General features: G+C 42.6%; 1 protein-coding gene across 1 annotated transcript; it reads right to left on the bottom strand.

Moving 5' to 3' along the window:
- Window positions 1-981: 981 nt before the first annotated feature.
- Window positions 982-20,335, bottom strand: macf1b (microtubule actin crosslinking factor 1b; the record flags this gene model as incomplete). Its single annotated transcript, XM_080500568.1, has 38 exons — window positions 982-2,583; window positions 2,708-2,828; window positions 3,272-3,417; window positions 4,378-4,495; window positions 4,594-4,668; window positions 4,760-4,914; window positions 5,129-5,291; window positions 5,397-5,563; window positions 6,138-6,252; window positions 6,352-6,540; window positions 6,635-6,778; window positions 7,342-7,467; window positions 7,769-7,963; window positions 8,670-8,829; window positions 8,927-9,096; window positions 9,176-9,295; window positions 10,065-10,271; window positions 10,736-10,891; window positions 10,981-11,151; window positions 11,245-11,373; window positions 11,686-11,883; window positions 11,960-12,115; window positions 12,238-12,402; window positions 12,967-13,068; window positions 13,371-13,472; window positions 13,559-13,681; window positions 14,979-15,205; window positions 15,309-15,540; window positions 15,628-15,831; window positions 16,208-16,426; window positions 16,522-16,629; window positions 16,742-16,861; window positions 17,694-17,938; window positions 18,077-18,161; window positions 18,240-18,399; window positions 18,496-18,662; window positions 19,167-19,337; window positions 19,679-20,335. 38 exons carry the CDS (start codon window positions 20,333-20,335, stop codon window positions 2,558-2,560), a joined length of 6,294 nt encoding a protein of 2,097 aa, XP_080356694.1. The 3' UTR covers window positions 982-2,557.
- Window positions 20,336-21,375: the final 1,040 nt, after the last annotated feature.

Here is a 21,375-nt window from a genome sequence, read left to right as displayed (position 1 = left end):
TGTGGTCAGTTAGATCAGATGGTGGGGAAGATGGCAGGCCAGGACTGGCAGACCGCTGCACATTGGGTTCTGGAGAGATCGAGCAGTGGACGCAGCTTGAGAAGGATTTCAACTCCAACGTCCGTGAGACATTCTAATATGCACTAGAGATGGTTCTTGACATGGAGTCCCAGTGGACCCTGTTCAAAGCCTCCATTGTTGAAGAGAGTCGGTGGGCAACTCAACTGTACACCCACTTTGACAAACATGCAAAATCATGAGCCTTTGAAACAAACTCAACAGTCAAAATGCAATTTTTTGAAAACAGCCCCCAAGATGCAATTTTTCAAAAATACTCTGACGACTTCTCAGTGGAAACAGTAGACTCTCAGAATCTGTCACCATGGAAACCAGGAAAATATGCACCATGGCAATAGTAAATAGATGTTCTGCATAGGTGTGAATGGATGAACAATAACAACAATGGCGGCTTCCAGAGTGTCATGATTCCCAGTCCATAATTGTCCTGGAACTTGGTAGTTTTATGGTGGAAAGTGGCTCTAATAACAATCCAAATCCACATGAAGCTCTGTGTACTCACTATTGTTAATGTTTATGGCATTTAATTCTCTGCAAGCATGTGTGTTTGGTTTCATTATAGAAGCATCCAGGAGTGGCCCAACATAAAAACTGCATTGTTTGCAAAATATTGACATGTAAATGCTAAACTATAACACACACACAAAAAAAAAGATGTGTTTGCTCTTTAACCAGTTTTAAAACATTGTCTTGAATTGCACCAAACTGGAAATAGCACCCATGAGTTGCCCGACATGAAAACAGCATTGTTTTCAAAATATTGACATGTAAATGTGAAACTATTTTGAAATGAAAAGTATGCATTTTGACTTGAACAGAGCCCACGATCCATAATCATGTCAACAGTGGGGTTTTTTGTATAAAAAGAACTTTATTCCTTATACAAGGGAACATAAATGTTATTAGTGACATTCATCTACAATTTCCCTAAAACAGACATTTGAACGAGTGCTGGGTATAGAAACATTTACAGTACAGAAAGATCAGGGTGCATAGCAATAGAAGAGAAATCTGGCAGCTGAATCTTCACCGCACAGGAAAATATCAACCTTCCCCAAATGCAAGGTGAAGAGGAAAAATGTTTACTTTAAGATGTAAAAAAACGTCGACTTTAAAAATCCTTTTTGATAGCTGCATAGACCGAATGCAATGGAACCTTCGTCTTTTTCCCCCAAATACAAAGGGACGCTTACAAACAGCATGTTGCCAAGAAGACTGCCTGTCAGGGAAATGCAGGGTAAAATCCAGGAACGGTGTAAGACTGAGCAGCTTGTGCAGTGGCTGATTGTGAAGCTGCAGCTGCTTGAGAATCATAAAAATACATTGCAGAATTTTTTTTATTTTTTGCAGAGACAGTGCATATCAGTGGGAGTGGGGAGTTGTAATTTGTTTTTGCATTGATTTGAAGATCTGACAAAGCAAGATAAACTGTTAAAGACAAACATTGGAATAGTGTGGGGGGGGGGGGGGGACTACTGAAGGACCTACTAACCATACAGTATCACCTTCAGTGCATTCACCAATAAAAAATAACATTTTAAATTCCAAGCTTAAGCTATATGCTTCAACATTAATTCTCTCATTTATGACAACTGGCAAATTTCCAACATATCTACAGAGGCTGGACACAGAAAAGTGCATATTCATGAAAAGGATGTGCTAAAGAAATATTTGCTAAGGAAAACAAAACTTCTACATGTTCACAGTCATGTTCCATAGAAATACATACATCCAAAGGCAAAAAAGCAGCCCTGAGAAAATAATCTCTACAAATCAACAATGGTCTGTCGTACTTCAGTGCATTGTTCGTTACAAAATCTCCAGTGTTCATGACAATCTCAACAGTAATGAATAGAGACACGTATTTGAAAAGTCGGTGTCAGAAAAGAAAGAGAGACAAAAGACAGTGTGGCCCCGCCAACAATATTATCATCATGGATAGAAATAAAAACACAAAAATCACAAATCTGAAGGACAGGATATGGCACCCTTCATAAAATCATGGATTTGGTAAATGTTTCTTTTTCTTTCTTTCTTTTTTTTTTTTTTGAGAAGCTCAGCAGGATGTCATCTCAATATGCCCTCTGACAAGTGTGTGAACACATAACTGGTCATCACTGCCTGCTCCTGCTCATCTTTAGAACCACAAAAGCATAGCAAGCCTAAAAACAACAACAAATAAACAAAAAAATAAACTGATTTAATCAGGCCTCTGGCTACCATGCAGCAAGTGTCCATGCAAAACTTCCTATTTTCTACGCAATCAGAAATGTATGAAATGCAGGAGGGGAAAGAAAAGCTTGGTGTTTCTTCAGTGATCGGCAGAACTTTCAGGGGACGTCTCCTCTCTGTCACGTCTGATTAGCAGAAACTCACTGGGTCTCCTTCACTTTCACTGTCTGCCCGTCATTCTACGTCGGGGCCCAGGGTGCTGGGTTTAGTTTGCGGTATACTCGTGCTGCTCATAGGGCAGAGGTGATCACGTGGGGAATCTCTCCGCTTCTTCTGGAGGGCACAAAAGAATGAAAACAAGAGTTACAAAACCGGGGAGCAAAAAAAAAAAAAAAGGAAAAAAAAGAAAAAGGCAAACACTGGAACTCTGCAGGTTTTGTAATGTTGAACCGCTGACCTGACGGTGAGGGCGAGTTGTCCTCCCCTGTTGTGACAAACTGGAGATCTGATCCCAGAGCAGCTATGGAGCTCCTGGGCCGAAGGCAGCGGTCACCAGAGAAGCTCCTGCGGAGCAACGCCTGAAGCCACATACGTTACATCAGTCACTACCAGAAAACTCAAAATGCTCCTGAATAGCGTTCTGCTGCAGCCGCTACACATGCACATAATCCTAGAGAGGAATGCAATGCTCTGCACACCATAAAAAAAATTGGAACAAATATAATCTATTAACAGGTGAAATATTGTTTTAAAGCAGCCCATTTGAAAGCAAAAACATTTTGGAAAAATGGGTTTAATGCTAAAAATTGCTCCTAATTCCAACCAAATTGGTAAAATGACAACAAAAAGAATATGATGATGCGCTTTTTGATGATGATGATGATGGTGGGGTGGTAGAGCATAAAAAAATACAGGAAATAATTAAACTGAAGTACGATCGCAGTAGATGCTGCTTTTGGGACTTCACAAAATGTCCATCTACTGCAGTAAAACCTGACATTCCGTGCAGGTGGAGGCTCACCTTCCGGGTCATGGGGCTGGTGGGGGCGGAGGCACTGCTGTAGAGGCTGAGGCTGGAGTTGGACCTGCTCACGCTCAAACCCTTCGATGTGCTTCCTGTAGGGGACAAGTACTTCTCCTTGATCTTCACGTTAGTCCGACCCTTCACTGTTTGGTGACATAGCAAAACAAGTTCATGCTTTAGTCGCCGCTGCTTTTGTCACAGCCAATAAGCATGAATCAGCAGAAAGTTGAAAACATGTCAGCATCCTGCAGGGTAGACAATATGAGACAAGGCAGTTCCAAGAATTTTATGGATATCAAATGCTTCTAGTTGAGGTCAACAATTGGAATTATGTTGATTTCGTAAAATTAGCCATTTCATTAGAGAACAAATAAACATGTTTTTTTAAGGTTACTTGTTTCAGAAAAGTCAGCTTTAAATTATATGAATGTTTCATTATGCACGGCACACTGGTAAAATTTTGAATAATTACAGTTAAAAACATTTTACATCCAGTATGCCTGTTAACATTCATTTGTGATTATGATTTGTTGTTGAGTACAACAGATGTGGCATCTGCTAATTAATAATACAATAATATTTTGCGATGTGATATATATATTTTTTTAAATGACGAAGGCCAGACAAACTAAAATGCAAGAGCTCAATAAATTGCATAAGGGACTTAATATGGATTCTATGTTAATAAATGTTAATAAAGACCTTCAAATCTCTCCCTCATTGGCCGTTAGATGATCATTGTTCTTAAAAAAACCCCCAGGAAATGAAGTACTTGGTATGAAGCAAACAGCATGAGCATGAGTTCAGTAATAATCACATACTGTAAGAGTCACAACCAGTGCATAAGAGATCACAGGACTAATCACTAAGATTAGATGTTAACGTATTTTTGATTCGGTCTGCTGGTTTAATAACGTCAATGCGATTCCTTGCCATTGGTGTGTGAATGGGTGTGTGAATGGGTGAATGTGACGAACAACATAAAGCACTTTGGGGCTGCTCACACAATTGAAAGGCGCTTTACGAGTGAAATCCATTTACCATTTAGGTGTTTAATCATGTTCAGAATGGATGGTGTTGATGAGCTTTTCATCCTGACTGACCTCTGCAGGGGTCGTTCTTGACCAGGAACTCGTCCAGTGCAGTCCAGCCTCCTCCGACTCTGACCATCAATGTACTTCTCAGGATTCGGACCATCCGCAACTGTTGGGAATCTCCAAACTGCCGCAAAGACAAAGTACATGTATCAGATTCAGTGTTTTCAGAAAACATATGGATTTATGATTTCTATCTTCAACCTGCAAGTAGAAATGACTCACCCTGTATCTATTGGCACTTATTTGCTCCACCTGGAACCTCTTTGGACAGTTGCATTGTGATACTTGTCGACTCACCTATAAAACCACAGTAAAACAAGCATATAATTTGTCCTTAGAATACATAAAATCATTTACCCCTGGTTCTCTTTTCTGTAAACATCCTCACCTCTTCATTGATCTGGTCTGCGTCCAGTGTTTTCCTGTAGGGATCCCTGCTGGGATGGAGCGCGCTCACAAACTCATAGTAGTCAATGAATCCATCGCTGTTCATGTCGAAGATTCCCGCAACAGCGTTCATCTCCAGAGAGTTGGTTGGAAATTCTGTGGCAGAAAACGTGTTAAATTGTAATGACTTGAAGAGACATGGACAACCGGCTACACAAACTAAAGGAGTGCGAATATCACCGGTTGGCTGCTCAAGTGGTGAAGTGCACTCGATAAATAAAGGCCAACCCTCCATCGACTGCAGCAACTACATTGAAAATTGATGAACTCGAACAGAAAATCCATTCAAGGTTTCAGCGAATCTTCTTACTCGAGGCGAGGACATAATCGATGAACTCTTTCTGGCTGATGCGTCCGTCCTGGTCGCGGTCAATGTTGCGGAACACGTCCAAGATCCGAGACTTCAAGTGACTAATCCACTGTATGTAACGCTTTCGCCAGACATTGAAGTCGAAGTTTGCAAATTCTTCCATCTGCACACAAGACAAGAACTATAGATGTTTATCATTTTCATCTTAATTTTGTATTTCCACAATCGGTTGTCGTGTTTACAATGAGATTTGAGAAGGAACAATAACCTCTTTGAGCATGTGCTGGTGTTGCTCGAGCCGGCTCTGTCTGGCCACAGCCAGGAGCCAAAGCTTCTGCCACTGACCAACCAGCTGACTGAGCTCGGGGGTCTGGGGGTCGAGGTGCTCCAGGGGGACGGGGATCACAGGCTGCAGCTTCAGAGTGCTCCGCCTCTCTAGATGGAGCAAACAACCAACTCAGTCACATGTTATCTCAACGATGAGACGACTCTCTGACGGTGAGTCCCTTTTGTACATGTGTGGTAGAATGAAGACTGGACATACTTTGTTTATCTGCATAGTTTCTGAAGATGTAAGATTATTGTGTCCTAATAGACTAAACTTCTTTCACTCAGTTCTGCACACATATTTATTCTCAGAAGTAGAAACAGTATTGACGGGCATTGTTTCCGACAACAGTGTAGTGAAAGACACTCAGTGTCTTATGCTCACTGTCTCAGGCTACGTTCACTCTGCAGGCCTTAACGCTCAATTCTTATTCAGTATTTCTTGCTGACATCAGATTTCTTTGCGTGACCGTTCACATTGCAATTTCTATGCGACCTCAGACTGCAGTGGGAATGTTACCTGACCCCAAAGTGACCCACAGAAGATGACACGACACGTTATTTTTGGATGTAAATATGGATGGAGATTCACCTTGCAAATTTTCCAAAGATTAATCCCGTCACCTGCCTGTTTATTAAATTTTTTTGGCACGCGCCAAGAATTGTTGTCAAGGTGACTTACTTGTGAGTGGTCGTTTGCTGGGGGAAACATGCTGTTTAGGAATGCTCTTCAGTTTGCATGATTTTGTAGCATGTTCAACCTCCGGGAACTTTTTATTCAGCTCATCCGTGAATACCTGCACAGAATGTGAAAATAGTTGTGATTGCATGATCCTTTAAAGAGTCTAACATCCTCAATCTGCTTTACAGTGCAGTCCGAAGTCTGTAAATCGTACCGTGTGTTGCTCGATGAGTTCTTGGGTCTGTTCAGTTGTGTCGGGCAGCGGTTCCTGATCTCGGACGTTGAGGGCTTCTTCTGCTGAGGAGATCCAGTCTAGTAGTCTCTGGACCTCCTCTCTTTCTGCTTCCAGTGCTGCCAGGCTGGCCTGGATTTTCTGGCCCTGCTGCTGAGCCCAGGTCTGAACCTTGACGCCCAAAAACAGATAGTTGTGTTGATTCAGAATGCTCAAATGTTAAACTGTATAAACAATTTAATTTGTGTATCATTTTGGTACTTACCTCTTCGTAGCGAGTCTTAGTTACACTGATCCAAGACTTGAGGGTGATTATGGAGTCCGGGTGACAGGAGGCCAGGATCATCTCACCTAAACTCTTGATGCTATCTAATTCTACAACCTGAGCCTGCAAAGCTCCCAGAGACTCCTGTCAAGGAAACAAGATCACAACATTTCAGGTTTTTATAGTCATGAGCAGTGGTTAGAATACACCAGATGGATGGATAGTTGGATGACAATAAAATTGATAATGCCATGTATATATATTAAACGTTTTTAAATTTTGGTCTCAGTGTCTTGTTACATTATTGACCAGATGTTACAGATTTTTACTACTTAAAATCTATTCATCCAAAACTAAGAGGTGCTTGTTATCTTTTCTTGTCTGTGTGAAAGTGTGTGTGTGTGTGTGTGTGTGTGTGTGTGTGTGTGTGTGTGTGTGTGTGTGTGTGTGTGTGTGTGTGTGTGTGTGTGTGTGTGTGTGTGTGTGTGTGTGTGTGTGTGTGTGTGTGTGTGTGTGTGTGTGTGTGTGGGTGTGTGGGAGTGAGGGGAAGAGGGTTGCTTGATGGTTGCTTTTTTAAAATCTGTCCTTGAGACAAACATTGAGTCCTTATCAGCACATTCTAGTTTTGTAGCCGACCTTGACCACTGCAGATGCAGATAAAACAAGAAAGCAATCATTTCTCTGGAAAAGTGTCCCTTTGCACAAACCTGGTGTTGTTTGCGGAAGGTGAGCAAAGCCTCCTCCTCCTCTGGTATGATGCCGTATTTCAAGATCCTTTCTGCCTCTGTGAGCTGCTCCATGAACGAGTGAACAAGGCCATCGAACTTCTCAGCCTGTTGAGCAGGAAAACAAAGTGAGAAGATAAGGCTCCGGGCCAGTTTTGCATATTGGCTTTGACTTTGTCAGTACCACAGTGTCCTGGAACTTTAACCTGATAGTATGTATAGTCAATGTAAAGACATGTTTTATTTTGCATACAAGCATTTTCTAAACCATTTTATAGAACTAAGGGTTAGCCAGTTCATTTACTTATGCCTTGTTACTATTAAAACAGATGTACACAAAGGCAACCGTTGTGCATGCTGTACCCACATCAATCCTCTCTGTTCATTGTACCAGTTTCCAAAACTGTACCTGCTGAAGCGCTGCCTCCAGCCGGTCCTGCTTGCTGACTGACAGTTTGCACACGGCCTCCCAGCGGCCCTCCAGCTCGTCCATCTGCTCCTGCAGCCAGTGGGCGTCGGCGGTGCTGCTCCTGGTCAGATCCCTCACAGAGCGCTTCAGGGTCCGAATGCACCCGGCTCGCTTCCCCAACTCCTTCTGAAAGGCCTGACAAGAAGACAGACAGGAACGTGAATAAGTAGCTCCACAAATATATGCAACACATTAAACTACATAACATAAATATATAGATCTTGTGAAAATTAAGTTTGTTGATTTGTACTTATGTACAGTTACTAGTTCCTTTCACTAATCAGTGTTTAATGACTGATTTACTCATAAGTATGAAGATACTCTGTTATCTGGATATTACTTCTTGATTTTTTTTAACGAATGAAACCACCTGAGATAAATTACCAATGTACGAACAGCAGCACCTAGCTCAGATGAAACATTTACTTGAGGCTGCTAACGCATCACAAACAGGCCTGATGAGATGTTATTCCTTTGGTCAACAGATATTAAGTAACAGATGAGTGATCTGTAGAGTAATAGGGTCAACATGCAGACATACATGTGATAAAAAAAATAAAAAAAACTTGTTGCAGTTGCATCTGGTTGGAATTGGCTCCAAAAAGAGAAACACCAATGTTATTTAAGTCTAAATTCCAAAAACACAAAGACATTAAAATGATTTGCTTAAGTGTTTGTTTACTTATCTCAAGTGATGTCACGACTGTATTACTTGATAACATCATTACATGTCTAATTAGAACCTTATTTTGGCTTGGTGGTCAGTTTTCGTCTCATTTCAGTTGAAAAGCTGCATGTCATTAATACCACTGGTTCACATTGACCCACGGGTACGCAGTACCTTGTGTTTGTCAATGAGGTTGTTGACCATATCTTTGTCTCCGCCGACAGGCACGTCCTCGGCCAGTTGCGGCTCGGCCCTGTAGAGCCAGTCGTTCAGCGCCTGCAGAGCATCGGTGAACCTTCCTGAGAACAGCAGCGCTTCCTCCAGCTTGTGTTGCCTAACAAATTCACACACAAACGCAACATTGAGTGATATTTCTCCATCATTATTGTGGGAAAATTTGTAGTTTGTGTTTGTGTCCAGCGGTCTAACACCTCTCCATAGACTTTCCGCTGATGGTGTCCCAGGCATCTTTGAGCTCAGCCAGCAGGTTTTCCAGATGCTGCCTGTCGTGGCCGTTCTGAGCTCTTTCGTGGAGGCTGCGGCCCCTCTTCAGGGTGGCCTCGTACATAGGCCGCTTGGATCTCAGCAGTTTCTGGAACTCCTTACCACAAGAGTCATCGGCAAATAAGCAAACAACAAAGCATGTGGCTTTACTGCATGTAGTGAAATAACTACTATACCTTCTGTTCAGTCAGCTGCTGTTTGATCTCCTCATGGGACACTGCAATCTCTTTATGAGTGTCCAATGTCTGTTCTACCTCGGTCATCCAGTCCAGCAGGAGGCGCCAGGATTCGTTAAACTGAAATTTGCATAATAGAGACGTTGTATGAAGCTCTTTGAAGTGGCACTTGTCTTGACAGTAAAACATGTAGGACTGGGTGGAATATATTCACCAAAGTGGAATAAAACAAACTTTTTACTCTTGCATGGAGCATTGCTTAACAATCAGCAACTAAAGCAGGGGTGTGAAATAATTAATTTTGTTCAGGGGCCACAAACAGCTCAAGTTCATCTTGGGTGGGCTGGACTGGTAAAAACCTATTTTTTCTTTGTTGTGATCCAGAGTATACATGCTGAAAATGTTTATATTTTCACAAATCCAAACAATTGCTACCAAAAATATTGCTACAATCTCAACATTAAGCTAATTTGAAAGAAAACGATTTTTTGCTATGCACGTTTTTACAAACTCACCCTGACAGCATGGCTTTGTGGTTAATTTGATAGCAATGAGGTCACGAGCGTTCATGGCAGCATCCCAGATATCTCAGCTCTGGCCTCAGTGTTGTGTTTGTGTCTACTATCTCTTAGACAATGTGTTTCAAAATCAGTTTTCTTTGAAATTTTGACAATTGTCTTGGTGGTTTGGCGGGCGGGTTTCTTCAGCAGGCCCACGGGCCTTATGTTTGACGCCCTTGAACTCGACTAACTACATACAGTAAGCATGGTTTTCCAATCTCAACAACTATTGAAAATATAACAGATAAAAAAATGTAGCCTCACCACCAGTTCCTACACATTGATCCTGCAAGTACATCTTGTGAAAGATGACGTCGGTATTCAAATACCTGTTTTGCATTCTTTCTGACTTCTTCCAGCAGCCGGCCTCTGTCTGATGCTCGCTGCTGTAGCTTCTTGTGCCGATCTTGGACAGCCATGACCAGGTTATGGATCACATCGCAGTCTTCCTTTCTGCTCAGCTCTGTCAGTCTGCAGCCTGTGTTTTCCACCAACATCTTCTTCTCTCCGTAAGAGTTCACCTCATTCAGCAGTGTCTGTGCAGTTGAAAGTATTTCAGGTTGAAAACAAGGTTATATAGAACGGCAGAACAAGATACACATCGCTCAGCCATGACATTATGACCACTGACGGATGAGTCCTCGAATTAGATGCACTAGAAAGGGACAAAATGCACCAGCAAAGGATCAGATTGTGTGATTTTGATCAACTGCGTTAAAACATTCTCAAAACTGCAGCCCTTGTTGGGTGTTCTCTGTTTGCAGCATGTAGTATCTATTAAAACTGGCCCAAGGAAGTCAAACAAGTGGGGAGCATGTGGGGAGTCAAGGCTGAAATACATGTTGCAACAAACTGTAATTCAAATGGTTGCAGATGTTCTGATAGAAATGTGTCAGAATGCAAAAGATGAACTTATACAGTACACTCCTCAATAGGTGGTCATAATGTTATCGCCGGTTGGCTATATCTGAACAATATTCGATAAAACACTGAAACCTACTCTGTGCTCTTGCAGCTGAGTACAAACTGTGTCCAGAACAAAACTAGGAGCAGGAAGAAGTCCAATGGACTCCTCGCACTTGTTCATCTTGGTGAGAAGTTCCTGAACGCTGCTGTGAAACTCTTTAGCCAGACTCAGACCCTCCATGAGCTTGCCCTGGGAGAAACATCCAGCACAAATTAACATTACAGTCATGCATTTTCTCTTCAGGGTAGAAATGTGTAGAGTGTGTAACATTAAACTACCTTTCGCTCTTGGACTTTGCAGTAAACTGATGCCCATTTCTGGTCCAGGATGGACAAACTGTGCTCGGTGCTGGATCCCCGGACAACATCGCTGCTCTCAAGCATCCGGTGAATGGCGTTCTTCACATCTGTGTAGGAGTGGAGCTTTGACTCCATCTCATTGCACAACTCCTGCAGCGAGTTTAGAGGGCAAGGTTAAAACATTTTTTATTTTGATTTATTTTCATTGTTGTTTTTAATGCTTAGTGTTGAAATAAGCCTAACCAAGTGGATGCTAAGCCTTTCATTGGCAGAGTCTGGCATGCCCCACATGGTTTTGGAGGAGGAGAGTCTCAGGTCTGTGTTCTCCAGCCACTGCAGAAGATCTTGAATCTCCATTGTAACATCTTGCACCTGTAACAACATAATGTTTCATCTATGTCACATAAACTGTAATCTTTCCCCATAGTTCCTATTTTACTCAGTTCATACACCGGTATGTCTATGTTTCTGGTTATTTGATTAAAAAAAAACTCATTCAAACACATTTAAAAAGTCACATCAGTTGTTGCTCTTCACAGAGTCATCACAAGAGGGCAGCAGCAGACATACCAAAAAAACCCCAACCTGATTTCAATCTCAGCGATCTGCGCCCAACACCAGTTACACATACAGATAAATTTCATATATATGACTTTATCTCCACTTTTAATTAAGCGACAGTACCTGACTCAGTCTGCTCTCTAACTCCAGCTGCCTGCGTTCAGTTTCACAGCGAACGAATTCCCAGCTTTCGTTCAGATGCTCCAACCGAGACTGAAGGCCGTGCGGGTGGTCCCCCGACCCGACCTCCAGCAGGCCCCTGCCCGCTTGGTTGAGGGACTCCATGGTGCGAACATGGGACATGACATCGTTACGCAACACCTTGAAGCAAAAATGATAATGCATTAAAATTAGTAACAGTATCGCAAAAGAATATGAGAGTAATGAAACCACCAACCTTATGTTTAGCCAGCTCTATTTCACAGGCCTGAAGGTCGATGCTGATTGGCTGGCCGCCCTGCAGTTGTTCGGCAGTACGGGAGAGCCATGTGCACAGCTCATCCAGGGTGTTTTGGAACTGACCCAGACCCAGCAGAGCACACTCCAGCTGATGCTGCAAGCAGAGCAGATGGAGAGAGAAAAAAAATGATGGTCCGGAAACATATCATAAGAAGATGGTAATAATATTCTAAAATACATGCAGTGAATAGTGTGGACTTGCTTCCATGTTCTCACCTGTCTGCCGACGGTCTCTGACTCCAGGCTGTCCCAGCGCTGCCTGAAGTCACACAGCGGGGACACTGAGCCCGGACGCTCGGAGCCGGCAGACAGCCGACACACAAAGCGGTGATTCTGGCTCTCTATCTCGATCTTCTTCTGGTAAAGTTCACGCTTGAATTCCTGTAACGAAGAGTGAATATGTGTTGGGATGAGGTGTATTTCAAGACTTCTAGGGTTTATAAATTCAGAACAACGTCCAATTTTCATTGTTTTAAATAGGATGTATGTAAATGGATCGGTGCTCTGCACAAAGTATGTTACTGCATGATGTAATACCCAAGCGTCGATCTCCTCTACGCTCACAAACTAAGGGAGCAGATGTCAAAGCAGCAGTCAGGAATTCAAACAAAAACTTCCAATTTTTTTCTCCAGATTGGTGACAAATGTGTACCGTGTGCAAAACCGGCACACAGAGCTGTCTGTATTTAAAAAAAAGGTGATGGACAACAGAAAACAGGCGCATTGTAAATGCAGCAGTTCACATTTCAAACAGTGAAACAGCACAACAGAGATAGACCCATAGATAAAAAAAAGATTAAAGAGACTTCACTTTACCATTGATTGTGGAAGAGGCCTGATAAAGCATGTTGAGTAACCTCTGAGAATGCATCTGAATTGATTTCTTCAGTGATTGAGAGTATTATGAGGCATCTCTGTGTATTATTTAAATACCTCGACACTCACCTTAAGATCACATAGCTGCTCTTTGACTGATTCCAGGTCATTCCCCACCATGAACTCCTCTGTGGACCTCAACTCAGCTGACTTCAGCCACTCAAACAGACCCTGTTTGTAAAGAAGAAACGGGTTATTAATCATATGACGCCACCTCATCATGCATTGTACACCATACAACTTATTTGCATTCATAAGAGGACTACACAGCTTCTCATTCATTTGCACAATAAGCAAAACTTCAGGGAAGTTGACTTTCATGAGCGAATAGAAACAAAGGCAAGCTGTGTCTTTGCCAGGAAATCACACGTGCACTTTGTGTAACACATAACATGAGTATGCTAATGATGATGGACTTTTAGCATTGCTTATAAAAAGCTGGTATTGGATAATGTACTGGATTGATCACACACCTGCATGGTGTCTTGATAGTGCAGCGCCATCTGTAAGGACTCCTCCAGTTTCTTGTAACTCTCATTCCAAAGCTTGCTCAAGTGGTTCCATGTGCTGTAAAGCTTCAAGACCGAACAAATACAATGTACTGTGTTATTTTAGTTTGGTATATTTAGGAAATATATTTTTCTTTACACACACTTCGTACCTCATCTAAGCTCTTTGTGACGTCTGGCTTGTCAGTGTCGCCGCATGCCGACATCAGATCCATTCCCAGAATGCCAAGGATGTCCAGATCGCCCTGCAAGCCATCTATATCTTCCCTGAGAGTCTGCAAGTTAAAATAAATAAAGTAAAAAAAACTTGCAGATCTTCTAATCTTCATCACGGCTGTGATAATAAATGAACTGTTTTCTGGTGTATAAGTTGATCCAGTCATTCCTACAGAAAGAAGAAACTGCTACAAACTAAGCATGAAACTGAACAAAATTACACATATTAAATGATTTATAGCTTAAAAAGTTGGATGTATATTCCTTCATGCATTTCTTTATGGAGTTATGTAATCTTATTCAGTGCTACTGTCCTGCTGCGCAATGTATTGTTTGTAACAAAGGCTGTCCGCCCCAATTGTCTATTGTCACTTGTTTTATGGGTGATCAAATATCTGGGCTGAAAAAGAAAAACTCTTGTGTTTTGCCAATTATACATATTAATGAATTTATGAGACATTCGAAGCATCACTTTGACAACATTCACACATTCTCTAAATGATACACAAAAAGCACCCATCCAATGTGATACAAAACCATATTTTCTGGTCTTCTATAATTATTATGAGGTTTTCATTTTTGGTTTGAAAGAAACAGGAGTGAATATGAAAGCAGCCAAAATGACCAACATTCCCAAAAAAGATTTTAAAGCTGTTAAAAAATCATTTGATGATAACCAATATTTTAATACTAAAAAGATGATCCATCTCCCACATCACTATCCAACTTATCGCTGTTGATGTTGAGTAAATGCAATGTCCGTGTTGCCAGTGCAAGCAAGCATATGGATAAACCCACAAACACTCACAGACATTCACACATACAAGCAAATAACTGCAAATGCATGTTTTTGGACTTTGGGAGTAAACGACTGTACCCAAAGAAGAAATATGCCTGTGCTGTGGGAACATGCAAACTCCAAGCGGAGTCATGTATGGTCTGTCATGTATGGTCGTCTCTCTCCTTTAAGAAACTCAGCTGAATGCTCATGTCTTTTCCAAGCTCCTGAGAAAGCCCAATAAGGAGTCCCTCATTTAAATCAGGAGTAAACACCCCTGCCATAAAGAAAACAGTACATTCCAATAATTGGAGATGTAAATAAGATGGGTTCCTCTACTTACAAGGGTCTCATCATGTGCACCGACTTTAAACCACTGACTCTAACTAAAAGCGAGTCCTTGTTTTTTTTCCCTTGTGAATTTCCTATATTTTCTTGAATATGAAAATAGATTCAAATTGGCTAACTCATGTGTCAGTAGTTTAAAAGTGTGGCCTTTATTCACTCTTTCAGAAGAGACTCAATGCTTCATACATGTACTTTTGCATGGTTTTCTCATTGCACGTTTCCTGACACACCTGCATGGTCTCCAGACTCTGACGGATCGTTTCAGAATCCCTCCGACTGCCGTTGAGATCCACGAGCGCCTGCTGAGCGTCACCGAGAGTTGCGGTGATGTCACCGACATCACTCCAGAACTTCATGGCGAGGTCCAACAGCTTCAGGAGCCAGGTTTCCCTTTCCTGGGCCTGACTGTGCGTCTCCTCCCACAGCAGGGACAGACTGGACGCCCTCTCTTGAATTGCTTGGACAAGAAAAACATAGCAAGCACATCACTGTTAGGATCCAAGACATGTAAACAGCTTCTTTGGCTATTGCACAGGGACTGCGTCGGGTGGTATGACCACCTGTGCCAATGGAACCATCCCCAGCTGCCTGAGTGTTCGCCAACAGTTCGTCGGCCTGCGTTTTCACGCTGCTGAGGCCCAGCTCCAGCTTTGATAACTCAGCCAGGGATTGCTTGTTGTCCTGTAGCTGCTCTTGGATCCGTGGGGTGAGACCTTGAAGTGAAGCTGGTGCTTGTATGCGACTGCGTAGGCGGTCGAGACTTTCCCGTATGAGAGTCATCCTCTCATTGAGCTGCCGGATCAAGAACAAGTCGGGAAGTTGTGTATACGTGTGAATTTCTAGAGTGGTATATTCATTGGGATAAAGAAGTATCATTACCTGCGTGAACCGAGGCAAAGACTCCTCGAGTAGGTTGGCGGTCTCTCTCACATGGTCTCTGATGGCTCTGTGGTGCTCCTCGGCTTCTGCTGCCTTGCGACAGAACTGATCCCCTTGAATAGGGTTTAGTTCTGACAGGCGCTTTGCCAGGGAGCATAAGCGTGCGATCAAAGGCCTGTGTTCTGCTATGGACTCCCTCAAACCCTTGGCAAAAGAGGAGAACAAAACCCTTTCATAACAATTTGGAGAGCAGATTTCTTTTATTTCCCCAGAGGTATCATAATCCAAGTTTAATCCATAAAATGGACAGCGGTAAAGAATGAAAATAACATTGTCTTACTTTTAGTGGCACGACAAACAAAACAGGAATGTCATTATAGTGCACTGGTGGAAGAGTTACCCTTTCATAAAGTAGATTACATTAATGAACTGTGCTGGAACAGATCAGCTTATTTACCCAGGGGGTTAGAATAGTGGCAGACTGTGAGGTATGAAAGAACTTCTTTGTTGGCCTCAACAAAAACAGACAGAAAAAAGAGAAAAACTGGCACTCTAATGTGGCCAAGCAGGTCCCTTCTACCTGTAAGAGGTCCTGTTGTTCCCGAAATGCCTCATAGCTAATTGTAGAGAGAGACAGCCCACCGATGAGAGTTTGAGTTTCTTCCAGCCAAGGTGAAACCTCAGCCAGCCCCTCGGAGAACTGGAGAAGAAGCGACTGAGCATGCTCAAGCTGCAGGACCACATGGGCATTAGTGGCAGACGTGGTGTTGCATTGTTCCTGTAAGGCCTCCATAGGAGTCTGCATGGAGAAGCAAGATTAAGACAAAATGTAAGCGTCTTGTCGGTGCAATTGCTTGCTTGATTTTATAAACGTGGGTCACAAAGATAGCTCACCCGAAAGTCAGTGGTTTCTCCTTCATCATTGTATGTCATCAAGATTTCCGTGATCTTTACCATCTTCTCAATATTGAACCGATGCTGAAGAATCTCCACCGCTAAAATCTGTTCAGGTCATAGTGACTCAAAGTTAACATTACATACAAAACATAGTTTAGCAATTGTATTTCACACAAATAATAAAATACTACAGAATCAGTTCTCTTAATGTCCCAACCTTCTGCTCATAGAGTTGTTCTGCTATGAACGTTGGATCCAGGTTAATAGTTTTCAGCTTTTCAAGATTGAGCGCAGTGTCTTTGAACCAGGCCATCTCTTTCAATATCGCCTGCTCCAGCTGACAATAACAGTAGATAGTTAGTTAGCATATCAACAGAAACCAAATTGAACCAATGTACAGTGCAAGTAAGAGTGTCACTGTTATATTTGTGACCATATAACAGCAAAATAGAAAATCATATGAACATTGTCAAAAACCTAACATCCTTCAAAAGAAAACATTTATTTTTCATGGTCGGGAGGTTTTTGTGTCCAATGACATTTTTTTAAAAAAGGTCAAGTATTACATGGAAGTCCTTTGACTGGGCCTTCTCTGGCAAATATGCCCACCTATTTAAGTAAAAGGTGTGTTTTTAGTAGTTCAGAGCACCATTTTTGTTAAAAGGGACACCTAAAATGCAATGAATTTTTCTCCATTTTCACTTGAAAAAGTCAAGCAAATAGGGCTGAGAAGGAGTTAACATAAAACTGCTCCCTTCACCGTTACTAGCTTTATAATGTATTGTATGCAAAGAACTAAAGTTTGGGCACTTGTTCGTATGAAAACTCCTGGATCAAGTACATTAGCACCAGCATGAGTATACTTTAGCTAAACCATTGTTTCATTGTAAAGAAATCTGCCAGAGGCTATTTCATACATTTAATTTAAAATTGCTTTTAGTTGAAGAAAATATGTATTCAGTTATTCAGATGATTAAAGCATCTGAATTTGAAATCAGTCAGTTAATTTAACCAAAGTTTATTTTCATGACATGTTTTTTTAATTATTAGTAACAAGTAACATACGATATAAACCCATTTGTTGTGGAACTGCACAAATCTAGCCTGTTGCCACCACTGAAGCCACTACCACAAAACCTGAACAGTTCAGTGTTGTTTGAGAAGATTACCCTCTGTCTTTCAGCTGCACACAGCGCTGCATCTCCAGTATGCGTCTGCACTCCTGCTGCCCCCAAAAGTTCCCTCTCAATGCGGCCCAGCCACAAGTGGAGGTCTTCCTGGCTGGAGGTGCAACGACTGGATGCTTCCAGGGCCTGCTCCAGCCTCTGCAGCACGTCTAGACTGCTCAGACTCAACACGGAACAGCGGATACGCAGAGCATCCATCGTTTCCTGTACTGCTTGGGTTTCGCTCTCTGAAAGTAAAGTAAAAAAAGAAACCAAATATGTTGATATTCGAAGCTGATAGTGAAACTTATCAAAAATAATTTGACCTTAAAAATTGTGAAACTCAAGAATCAGTGTGCTCATTGACACTTTTTAGTAAACATTACCCGACACGGCTTCCATTAGATCGTGACCCGTCTTCTGTATTTTCCCGAGATCTGCTGTTTTGACATGAATCTCTTCAACAATAGCCTAAAAAACAGGATGTGTCAGAGTTGTGTTTCACTAATTCAGCGATTGTGGATTAGTTTGAAATTGCACTTTGCCAACCTTGGCTCGTTCGGTTGCCTCTGAGAGATGCAGCATGACTCTCTCTGCGTTTCGTAGCTCAGCGAGGGTCTGCTCTACAGACATGAGCCACTGCTGCAAGCCGTCCACTCCTTCTTGGAAGAGCTGGGCCCGGGGTAGGATGAGCTCCAGACTTGCCCTCCTACCGATGTTTACATAATTGGTGAGAAAGAATTTGTTTCCCACATCAACACTTCGCCGAACAAAAAGTCTGACATTGCCAGTAAAAGTGGCTGACCTTTGTTGAGCCTCCAGTTGTAAGGCCTCCCACTTCTGCTGGAGAGCCGAGAGCTTGACCTTTGCCTGCTCCCCCTCCTCTCCTGGGTGGGCCTCCACCAACCGAGGGCCCTCAAACATCATGGAGTCCATGCTTCGCCTTCGGTCTGTCAGGAGGCGGAGCAATAGCTGTAAAACAACAATAAGGTAAAGTCATACTTGATGGAATCCAAGACACTACAGATAGTCAAGGACAAAATTGAGATTTAAATTCCAAGAACAGCTGCAAGCGGTACGATTGATGAAGGCCCCTTTCCAGGATTTTGACACACCTTCATGTCAGTATGGAGGAAGACCTGTCTCATGTGTCGGGCTTATATTGTAAAGAACTGGGCAGGTTTCACTTGGTCCAAAGAACTCACAATGACTGAAAGGTGAGAGACTTGCCTGTTTTTTTGTTATACCCTCAGGACATGTTCACAAAGACGTACAGAAGCTCTTTGTAGCTATGAAAACCACCTATTCACTACCAAATAGACCACGATATATCTTATAAAGGGAGCAGTTGAGCATGTTCCATGACCCCAACACAACTTCCAATGAGCAAACCTTTCAGGTGTATTCTGGTTATTGAACCTCAATGATGCTTTTGGGAGCAAGGGATGAGGTAATGTGATGTTGTGTATAACAAACCTTTTGTTCTTGGAGCTGTGCTTTCACCACTTTGACCTCTGAGGATGGGGGTTTCTGATTGGCTGTGAGCTCCTCGATCTCACTGACCCACGTGAGCAGTGCTTCCAGGTTTTTGAGAAACGTTTCAGAGTCTGTTGATACGTCCTTCAAAGCCAAGGCAGATGTTGTTCCCTTGTTAAAAAACAACACAAAATGTTGCTAAGTATCACCAATAGAATTATATCTAGGTAAATTGGTCTTGAGAAAAACACTCTAAGTGTAAAAAGAGAAGGAAAAGCAATGAACATACCTTCCATCTATCCATGGAATCTTGATCTGAACTCGAATGCCCATCACTTTGGAGCTGCAAAAACAGTTCATTCGCACTGATAAAATCACATTAAAATGGTGCTCCACTATATGACAAAGACAAAAGGTTGTTTTTATAGATAAGACAAGAGAGCATAGCAGGATTTAAGAAAATGAAATAGGAAAACAGATGAGAATGGATGTTTTAGAAAGCTTTTATCAACCTGAGCAAGCTCCTCTGCGACACCATTCAGGACTCTAACGGTTCTGGTGACTATGGGGTTTCCTCCTTTGTCTCCGGTTGGATACTCGGTGACTTCGACAATTTCAGTTACCGTCGTCTCCGTCACCTCCGTCACTTCCGTGACCTCACGTGATGCAACAGTCTTCCAAGACCAGGGGCTTCCCTCCCGAGAGTCTCTTCTCTGGAAGCTGGCCCTCCTCTCTGCTGCACTCTTGTCTGGGTGAGCCAGGGGGGATCTGGCAAACTCCGGAGGCACAGACCTCCTTGTCAGTGTCCCATTACGGGATGTTTTTATCGGAGAAGGACTGCTGTGCCAGGCATTTTCCAGAGTACTCGAGCTCCTGATCGTTGAGGCTGGGGAGCTGCTGACAGGTTTATCCGAAATAGGAGTATAAGTTCCCTGCTCTCTTCGAGGTTCGGTTTCTTGGGCCTCCTTCTCTCTCTCCACCTCTCTCTCCTTGTTTGAATCCTCCTTGGTTGTGTCTTTGAAAGCGTCTTCTCTTTTGGCCTCCCCATGTTGCTCCGAGGGCTGCCACTCTCTTGGCCGCTGGTAACGATCCTTCAGAAACGTCTCTTCAGACCTCACATGCTTGGACTTTTGGCCCAAGCAGCTGGGCCGACTGATGAGGTTTCCCATAATACTTCAGCCCAGAGGCAAGTGAAGTGATTGGTGAGGTAAGGCCCCTTGGCCATGCATGCAGAAGATCCTTCAGCTACCTAAAATAAGACACGGGGCTTTGGATCATCATTCAGTCAACACTTGGTCATTTTGGTAATCAGTAAATATGCTAATAACAAGAACTTTCCCTGCATTATTCACTGTTCTGTTCCCTAACCCAGATATAGAGAAGACTAAATGAAGGCAGTCCCTCACCTTCTTTATTTGCTAAATTTCTGTGTAAACATTTCCCTTCTCTTGGCACAGAAGGTCCAGAGAACACTAACAGCAGAGATACTTGGCCGCGATATTTCCCGTCCCTTTGTCTTTGCTCCAACCACAAACACACTCACAGTTCCCTCCCTCTCAGCATCACCAACTAAAATATTCTGGGCTTAGAAATCAATGTGACAGGCTTGTCGGGGATCCCACTGTTGCGCCTGGCACAAAACAAACCAGTGGCAACCAGCCAATGCTTTCTGTAAGTCCAGCCTGGATAATTCCTGGGAAACCCGCTAAACGAACTGATCAAATATGACAGCCATAAAAACGTACACATCACCTAAAGTGTCAACAGAAAGACCGCAAAAATTACTGAGTGAAAATGGACGCGTTAAAAGAAAAACAGACAAACATAACTATTGGAATATAGTGACGTTCCTAAGAGGTGAATTACTGTTGAATCCAGCAACAACCTAGCGTTAATATTATTTATTTATTTTTACCAAACTTTATGTATTATTGAAGATAACAGTGAAGTGTAAACCGTGTCTGCTTGTCAGCTTCCTTCTCAACCCAGTGACCTTATTGTTATGACAGGCGGGTTAAAGGTGAATATAATTATCCAGGCCTGGAGAAGCTGAGGTGAGCCCATCAGGAGATGACAGACAGGGTCCCTGTCTCTGCCTGGTCCTGCCTCTGAGGCGGTCCATTCAGAGTTACACAGGTCATCTCAGGTCATGTCTGGTGACTAAAGATCTGTAGGGGGGCTTGCACGGGTCAGCAAAGGGGAAATTGGG

The sequence above is a fragment of the Blennius ocellaris genome, assembly GCF_963422515.1.
Source record: "Blennius ocellaris genome assembly, chromosome: 8".
Classification (NCBI taxonomy): domain Eukaryota; kingdom Metazoa; phylum Chordata; class Actinopteri; order Blenniiformes; family Blenniidae; genus Blennius; species Blennius ocellaris.
The sequence above is the reverse complement of the archived record's forward strand: the minus strand, read 5'-3'. Positions and strand labels throughout refer to the sequence as shown.